The sequence below is a fragment of the Myiozetetes cayanensis genome, unplaced genomic scaffold (genome assembly GCF_022539395.1).
Source record: "Myiozetetes cayanensis isolate MyiCay16 unplaced genomic scaffold, myiCay2020 scf9, whole genome shotgun sequence".
NCBI lineage: Eukaryota > Metazoa > Chordata > Aves > Passeriformes > Tyrannidae > Myiozetetes > Myiozetetes cayanensis.
Window position 1 is genome coordinate 23,863,847 of NW_026088185.1, and position 8,771 is coordinate 23,872,617.

General features: G+C 51.2%; 1 protein-coding gene across 1 annotated transcript in view; it reads right to left on the reverse strand.

Moving 5' to 3' along the window:
- The window catches only part of IGFBP2 (insulin like growth factor binding protein 2), a 58,214-nt gene extending 52,573 nt beyond the window's left edge, over positions 1 to 5,641 (reverse strand). Inside the window, 2 exon segments of the mRNA XM_050339601.1 lie at positions 5,243 to 5,485; positions 5,488 to 5,641. Coding sequence (XP_050195558.1) covers positions 5,243 to 5,485; positions 5,488 to 5,641 — 397 coding nt within the window.
- Between the last annotated feature and the right edge of the window lie 3,130 nt (positions 5,642 to 8,771).

An 8,771-nucleotide genomic window follows, 5' to 3' on the forward strand; every position in this document is an offset into this window, starting at 1 on the left:
TAATGTTATTTATAAATAATAATAACATAATAATAACATAATAACATTATAAATAACATTAATGTTATTAATGTTATTATAAATAACATTAATGTTATTTATTGTCTTAAAAGATGACAGAGCCCAACCAGGTGAGCTCTTGACCAGACACAGCTACCACAAAGGAACGTGGAGACCTGGTCCACCTACCGGCAAAGCCCCAGAGGCAGCGAGGACAGATGAGCTGAGTGGTTTTCTCATTCACTTATCATCCTTACTTATCCTGTTACTAATTGCATTTCACTTTAAATAATTTCTTCCAAGGCAAGGATCTCTGCAGGCATTCAGCTTATCCTGGGAAGAGACGCTTCAAGTGGCTGTGGACATATTAACACACTACGGTGGATTTGGTTCTTGCAGTTGGTTTCTTTGGCATCTGGTGATGCCCAACCTTGCATAAGCCAGATTGAACACTTGGTTGCTGCACTTGTAACTAAACTCCCTCTTGCTCCTGTGCTTCTGTCTCAAAAGGCATCTAGCACAGGATGAGCCTGGCTCTCCTCTACCCCTGGACCACTTTTTAGCAACACAGTGCCTTCAGGGCCATCCACTGCTGCATTCGGTCCACCAACTTGACTGACAGGGTCAGAAGTTGTGGGAGCAGAAGGACAGATACCCACATGCACATGCAGATCATGACCGAGGCTTCATTTCCTTATAAAATCAGTAGAAAAGCAGAAGTCTTCCCAGCAATTCAGTGGACATGAAAAATGCATTCATAGCATTACTGGCATGGTTTTCAAGTTGCTGTTAAAATTCCACTTACATTATGCTACCTTCAACCTCAGAGTCTTCTGTGTTTTGGAGCAATACATTAAACTTGTCTTTTAGCAGCTGCATGCCAAAGGGAAATGAAGGTTTTGACATCTGACCCGTAAGGAAGGATGTGTGGCATTTGGAGCTACCCAAATAAGGATTTTAGTTGGATGCTAAAAGAAGCTGTGTTTTTAAGTTAACTATTTTGATGCTTCTTTTGTGTCATGGGATTTCAAAGTGATCAGGTGAACAAGGCAACCCCAGCCCTCCAAGTTCAAGTTTGCTTGCAGTTACATTCTTTGCACAGCTCTCTTTTGCTTTGGAAAGGTTACTTTGCACTGGCATGGACTAAAAAAACCACATTTGTTTCAATAAATAAATGAGATTCCAAAGCAGGACTCAATAGCTAGTAGTGAGTTCTGAGGCAGATCCCACTGAAATGGTACAAGTGTCCCAACAACAAAATAAACAGTACTACAAACACAACTGAACTGCACTGTCAAAGGGGAAACAAATTCCCTGAACTGGTCAGCTTTTAACAGTGGCTTAAAAACCTTTTTTTTTCAGAGTGGAACAAGTTTTATTCCTAGGATCTTTTCTCCATGAGGAGAAGATGGATGTTCTTCAGCTATTCTCATAACTTGAGCAAGAATATTTAGGACATCTGCTGAGATCATTAAGATCTGCCCTGCTTCACCCCTTAGCATAAGTTCCCACGTTAGAGCAGCACTTGTCACCCTGCTGGGCACCCTGCTTGCACCTTGAGCCAGTTTAGGTCATTGATCTGACACCTGTTTTCTGGAGCTGGCTTGCTGCAGGACTAGCTTCTGAACCAACTTACTCTGACAGAAGGTGAGAGCTGAATCCAGCAGAAGGTTATGGCAGCTGAGAGCTGGACAACATCACACAAGCCCCTGATTCTAGTTCATCATGGCTAAAATAGAAGGCAGCATCTCTACCCTTTGGCTGAGACTGGAGAGGTTGAAAGACCCAGTGGTACCTAAAATGCCTCTGAAAGCACACGGTGTCTCCAGGACCCATTTGGTCCTAGGTCACCCTAGACCTGTTTGAATAGAAGATGGCTGTAGGGACTGGGACATCATCTGTCAGGACACAGACTGCTAACACGATGAAAAGACAGCTCTCACTCTGCTCCCTGTGTCCTGAAGGACCTCAGTCACATCATTTAGTCCATCTGCAAAACGGCCTGACAATCTGGCTGAGGTGCTGGAGAATAAACACACTCGAGACTGGCATGAGCGCTGTGAGCTTTGCGTGCACAGTAACAGCACTCTGTCCCCAGGTCAGGCGGTTCCAGTCAGCAGCAGTACGTCACTTTGTTACACCATGACCTGAAACAAACTGTGCAGGAGTGTGGTGCAGTGGCATACGAGACTATTTGAGAGGCCCTGATCCCTGGAGATGCTGAGCCTCTGTCTAGCCCTCACCACTGGTGGGAGTTGATGCACTCACCTCCCCAGGGGCGGGGGTAGAAGTTCTCAGACTGATTTCCACAGACTGCTGCTATTTTGTTCCAACATTCCCAACATCTCCAAAATACCCAAAGCCTCTTGTGCAATGAACAACATCCCCAGCTTCCTTGCTACATGGTGGTTTATGTTACTTTCCGCCTACAACCATTTCAGGATTGGCTTTACAGACCTAAGTGGAAGACTAAACAATGCTGGAGCCATAGCAGGAGAATTTGCAGAGTTTTATTCCTTGTTTCATTTGGGCAATCCTTCTGCCTCTCATCAGAGACAAAAAAACTTGCCAACCTCTTAATTTAGGAATAGCACGAGCTCTGCATTCCAGTCCTGAATCAGCCAAAGGAGCCTTTTCAAGCTGGAAAGGGGAAAAAGGGTAAATACCTTTAAGCACATTAAATAAAAAAAAAAAAAAAAAAGGCACCACAAAACAAACCACACCAAAAAACCCTCAACACCTGCCTTTTGCAGGCAAAAACCTGCTCTTGGGGCACTCTTGAAACTGGCTTAACATCAGCATTTGAAAGCAAATTCCAGTCCCTGCTCTTTTGGGTGCCAGAGTGCTTTCCCTGTCACTGCTTAAAACGAAAAGCAAACTCAGAGTCCCTCCTATACGTTTAGCAAGCACAATGCAGATGTGAGTCTGAAGAGTATCAAGTGAAACTGGCAGGTTCCGACTTTGTTTTTGTTGTGGATTTGGTTGTTTTGGTTTGGTTTGGTTGTTTTTTTTTTCCTAATGGCTACAACAACCTGTTAAAAGTTTTGTAATCTGAAGAGAGCAAAACCTTTTCTGGATGTCCAAACTCCTCTGCCAAGACATGCTCAACTGTGAATATTCCAGCTGCATGTTTCACATCACGCTGGTTAGGGATGTGCCAGTATTTTTATTACTCACCCCCTATGGATATTACAGAGCACTGCATACATTAAAGTGTTCTTAAACTGTGCTGTTTATGTCTGTGTGTATTACACACAGAGATATGGTCAAATAAATCACACCTATTGTAAAGGAATAAAGATAATAAAATCGAGAAAAATACCACCTGAAGGTAACATAATTCTGCAATAAAGTCCATTAAAAAAAAAAGGCAGCATTAACTCAGAAAATCACCTCTCAGTCCATCACTGCAATGCCCTCCACCCCCCAACTTCTTGTAAAAGCATAAGCCTGGAAGCCAGTGCCAGATTCCTTAAATCTAAATGCCCTTGGCTTCTTCTGGAGAGTGTAAAATTCACTCCCTTGACACTCATATTCCATAGTCAAGGAATATTTCTCATCAACGTGTTCTCCAGACTCCTGGTTCTCCATAGCCCTTCTCAGCTGGGCAAAGGAGCAGGGACAGGAGCAGGGACAGGAGTCAGGACTGAAGCAGCCGCAGCCTGGGTGCATGAAGCAGCAGGTTGCAACGTGCAAAGTTTTCCCTGATGCTGGTGTGTTTTCACTCCCCTCTCTCCATCTCTCCTTCTTGAGCAGAGCAGCGTGAGCAGGTATCCGAAGCAGTGTGCACAGGTACCTGGCTATATTCCCATCCTCATGGGAAGGGAAGCTAAGAGATACAGGCCGGTTCAGAGCACTTTTAAATAAAGCCTCAAGAGGGGAGGGAGGGAATTTAAAGTCGTGCTGCTGAACTAGTTATGCAAACAGGGTCAGAGCCCCAGTCATAGCTAGGGGAGCAAAACCAGCAAGGAAGCAGAAGTCAACGAGGGGTGATTACAAAGGAGAAAGTGGTCGTTTCTATTTCCAGACTTGATTTGTCAATTTTCAACATCCCTCGGAAAAGGAAAGAGCTTGCAGCCGATCGCAGGGAACAGTAGGCATTAATACAACCAAGCTCTGCTGCATTGGCAATCCCGGGAGCGCTTCCTCCCACAGCAATCACAGCAACAGGTCAGACGCCTGTTGGCGTCCCCGTCCCCAGGGCTGTGCCCTCGGGAGATGCTCCTTTTCCCCCTGCACCCAGTGCCTGGACCAGTGAAGGCCTGAGGACACCAGGACCCCCAGGGGAGCTGGTAGAGCACACCTCAGCTCCAAGGTGGGCTCTGCTGGGAGGGTAGCCATAGGAAAGGGGTTCCTCACATAGCAGGGCTCCCGCAGTCCCTCAGCCACCCCCTTCCCACTAGGCAGCACATGGTCCTCCCACTCTGCCTCTCCCTGCATCTCTGGGGCATCCATCACCCTTCAGGGGGATTCTACTCCTCCACTAAACTCAAATCTGAAAGTCCACTTCCCTCTGCTCCCCAAAGGACTCCCCTGCCCCTCAGTTGCATCTCCCCAGTCTTCACCCTTATCTGTCCCCATGAGGTTTTTTTTTTTTTTCACTAGAAGACTCTAACCTCCAGCCTGCCTCCCAGAGCAGTCCCTGCATCCTCCCCTCCGTTACAGGTCACCCCTGGAGTTCCTGTCCCGTGACAAGGAAACCTCTCTAACCCCCGGGGTAACTTCACCCCCAAATACTCCATATTCCCCACACCCCCTGGGACGTGCTCATGCTTCATCCCCTCTCCAGCACCCTTCTCATTCCGGCCCCTTTGTCCTTCCCTGGACTCTCTCGCTCCTTTCCCGCAGGGATTCCCCTTCCCTGCCCTCACGCGGGGTCTCTCTTCCCCAGGAGGACCCCCTTTAGGTCACCCGTTAAGATTCCTTTGTCTCCCGGACCCTTCGGTGCCCCGCCGCCCCGGCGCTGCCCCCGGCAGTCAGTCCCAAGTGTGCGATGCCCCGCGCCCCATGCCCGGTGCTCGATGCACTGTCCCCAGCTGCCGGTACCCGGTGCTCGATACACTGTCCCCAGTACCCGGTGCCCGAGGCACTGTCCCCAGTGCCCGAAGCCCGGAGGGCGGTCCCCAGCCCCAGGTCCGCGGTGGCCGGAGCGCGGTGCCGGGCGCTCCGTGCCCCGTGCCCGGTGCGCGGCTCTGGGCGCGCCGTGCCGGACCCGCGGTGCCCGCGGCCGGGCGCTGCTCACCTGCGGGGCGCTCGGCGCTGGCGCCGTACTCGGCCGTGTCGCGGCGGCGGGCGCAGGTGCCCTGTCCCTGCACCAGGGCTTGCAGGGGCAGCTCGGCGCCGGGATCGGGGTAGCAGCGCAAGCCGGCGGCGCAGCGCGGAGTGTAGACGCCGCACGCTTCGGCCTCCAGGCGGGCGCACACCGGGCAGCAGCCGCAGCCCGGCTCCCGCACCAGCTCGGGGCAGGGCGGGCGGGCGGCCGGGGGCAGGCGGCCAGGCGCTCCGCCGTGCAGGGCGGGCAGCGGAACAGCACCTCGGGCAGCGCCGGCCCCGCCAGCGCCAGCGCCGCCGCCGCCGCCGCCAGCAGCAGCCGCGGCCAGGCTGCCCGCGCCGCGCCGCGACCGACCCCGCCGAGCGCCATGGCGGGACTGACGGGTGGCGGGGCCGGCAGGTGGACGCGCCGCTCGGCCCCCCGGAGGGGCGGCGCGGGGCGGAGAGCAGCGGAACCGGGCGGCACGGCCCGGCACAGCAGGGCACGGCACGGCACGGCTGGGCTCGGCTCGGCTCGGCTGGGCACGGCTCGGCGCGGAGCGGAGCGGAGCGGGCTGAGCGGGGCTGAGCGGGGATGAGCGGAGCTGAGCGGGGCCGGGCGCGCCGCGGCGCCGCCGGGTCCTAGAGCCGCCCCCGCTCCCGCCCCCCTTCCCCCGCGGGGGTCGGGGCTGCCCCGCCCGGAGGGGGTCGGGGATCAGACCCACAGTGGGCTGGGGGCTGCCGCACAGGAGATTGGAGTTGGCCCAAAGAGGAAATGGGGAGTCTGACCAACACGAGGCGAGGGCCTGCGGTAATGGAGACAAGGTCTCCCCACGGGGGATGCGGATCTGCCTCGCAATGGTGTTGGAGTCTGCCCCGCTGAATACAGTGGGGCCAAGCACAGAGGTAATCAAGACCTGCCCTACAGAGACATCTAGTACCAGGGTGATGGAGATCCCACTCCACAAGGGGGCTGGGGTCGTGTCCCACAGGAACACCCAGTGCTGAGAGAGGGGGAACTGGGTGATTTCCACATCCTCAAAGAGAGATGAAGGGTAACTGGAGGGTATGCAAGTGCCACCTCTCACCCCACTGCCTCAGAAGTGCCAGGCCTGGCATGAGTAAACTGATTTCAGCCCAGGTCCCACCATGGTGATGGAGGCCAAAACCTGGGCTCAGGGGTAGTCCCAACATCCAGTCACCCACAAAACGTTGAGCCTGGGAGCCACCCTGCCTCCATGGGAGCAGGACCCTGAGGCTGGGTAAGACCCCTTGGAGATCCAGAGCTCCATGTCCATAGGGCTGCCCACAGGGCATTTCACCTCCTGATAAAAGCTGTCTGCAGCTGATTCAGCACATGCCCTGTGGCACTGCCCCATGAGAGTGCCCAAAAACTGGGGTACAACCAGAGGCACAGAGACAGAGCTCTCCAGGCTTTGGGGTTTTGGTGCAAAACACCCATTTCAAACCCTTTCACTACTCTCCCTGCTGCCTGACCGTCACAGTCTACGCAGAGGATTTTAAGTACAAGGGATATTACATAGAGGTGACTTTTTTCCCTAATTAAAAAATACTAACAACAAAGCCAAGGGAATGCTAATGAAGCTGGAAAATGCGGTTAATATCTTTGTGGGGTGTATGGTTAAAGTCAGGCACTGAGCTCAGCAGCCTGAGTTCCCTCAGCCATGGGAATGTCAGCTTGGGGGCAATTAAAATTTGCTGCTGTAATTTTTTGTTGTTTTGGGTTTGTTGTTTTTTTGTTTTTTTTTTCAAATTAGGAAAACTGCGAAGTGCAGCTGTTGACTACTCGCGCGACACAACTTTCGGCACAGGATTACTCATGGCTTTGGAGTTATACAACAACATATTTGTTTGTGGCATCCACGAGTGCAGGGTGGGATGATGGACTGCAGCATTCAGTATGCTCTGTGAAATCCCTGTGATACATCCTGGAACCTAGTATGCAATCCCACCCCAGTCCCTGGGTCATTCCAAACAATAATTCGGGTTTTACAAGAGTTTAATTAAGCATGGTGCTTTTTTCTGGCTGCCCATCATGCTGCAGATACCTCGTCATAGAGGAGCTACCCCCTTGATTTACTTTTTAAAACACACCATTGCTTTCTGCACATTGCTTAAGCTGGGCACTGATTTTAATCATCCCCATTTCACTTTGGAAAGAATCCAGTTAGTTTTGGGGTCCCTGTGGCAGCAGCACTCATTACTCCAAGCCAACAAAAATGTCTCCTTGAAATTACAAACAAATAGCAAAGAAACTTCTATTTCCCTTCACATTCACATTTATTTCCCTTCATATTCTATTTTATATTACAGAGCCTGCGTGACTCAAGGAAGTCTCCAAGAAAAGAAAAAAAAAAAGAAAAAAAAAAAAAAAAGCCCAGTACAGAATTTGCAATCATTACTTCCACAAATCTCAAAGTGGAAAAATGGGATGCACAGCCCTGCACAGCAGCAGCCCCTCAAAAGCCTCCCTTTAAAACAGACTTGCCAGCAGATGTTCAATAGAAAATGGAGTGAACTGTTTTCACTGCACACTCACAACTTCTCGGGGATAGCAGGAAGGAGGCTCTCGGTACCTTTTTTATGATCTGCTGTTGACTTCACTAATGACTCACATTTGGTTCCAATGAGATATTTTTATATGAGTAATGAATCTATATTTGGAGGCGTAAGAGGGTTTGGCTAATTATCTGTTGCAGTCAGTTAAATATTCCAAGTATTCAAAGTAGGTTTTCTTCCCGTGGCAAATGTTATGCCCTCACGGTCTGTCTTCTTGTGCTTTAAAAGCAGCCCAGCACTTTGACTCGTACCAAGCTGACATCTGGGTTTCTGCAGGCGTAAGCACAAGAGATGGCCTGAACTTAATTATACAGCAAACCAATCCTGCATTTTTTAGGTGGCCAATAGGTCATTCCCCAAGGGGCGATTTAAACCCGATTTTTCAACAGGCACTTGATGCTTGCAGTGGCCCATTTTGCTGGGGGCATTTACTGGGGTGCCATTAATAACTCCTGGCAGGGGCAAATTCTTTATAAGCACCGTTGTGTAGGCTGCTTGTGCAAAAATCATTTTTCCACAGGGAGGGCTCGAAATCTGATGAGAGGAAGGTAGAGAGGAGGGGGAGGGAGGGGGCTCTGTCGGCTCAGCTGCCTGAATTGCAGGAGGACATTAAACATAATGATCCTGTAGGGAAAGAAACCGTACGCAGCTCAGATGTGGGAACGAGCCAGGATTTCCTGTTCATATGCCTCTTTAGTAGGTGCTCAGGCTGTTCTCCTTCTCTTATCGCCGTCATTTTCTTTGTCCGCCACCGAAGCAATAACACCGGTGCAGATACAATGGATCAGATGTTCCCCCTGCCACTGCTGCTGCAGGCCTGAGCTGGGAGACCTCTCTGTGCTGCTCTCCAACTCCAGCAGAACAATAAAGAAGATTTTACAGCTGTTGTGGGGATGGGGGGAGGCGAGGAGGCAGAGGGAAAACAGCTTGAGTGCCCGTGG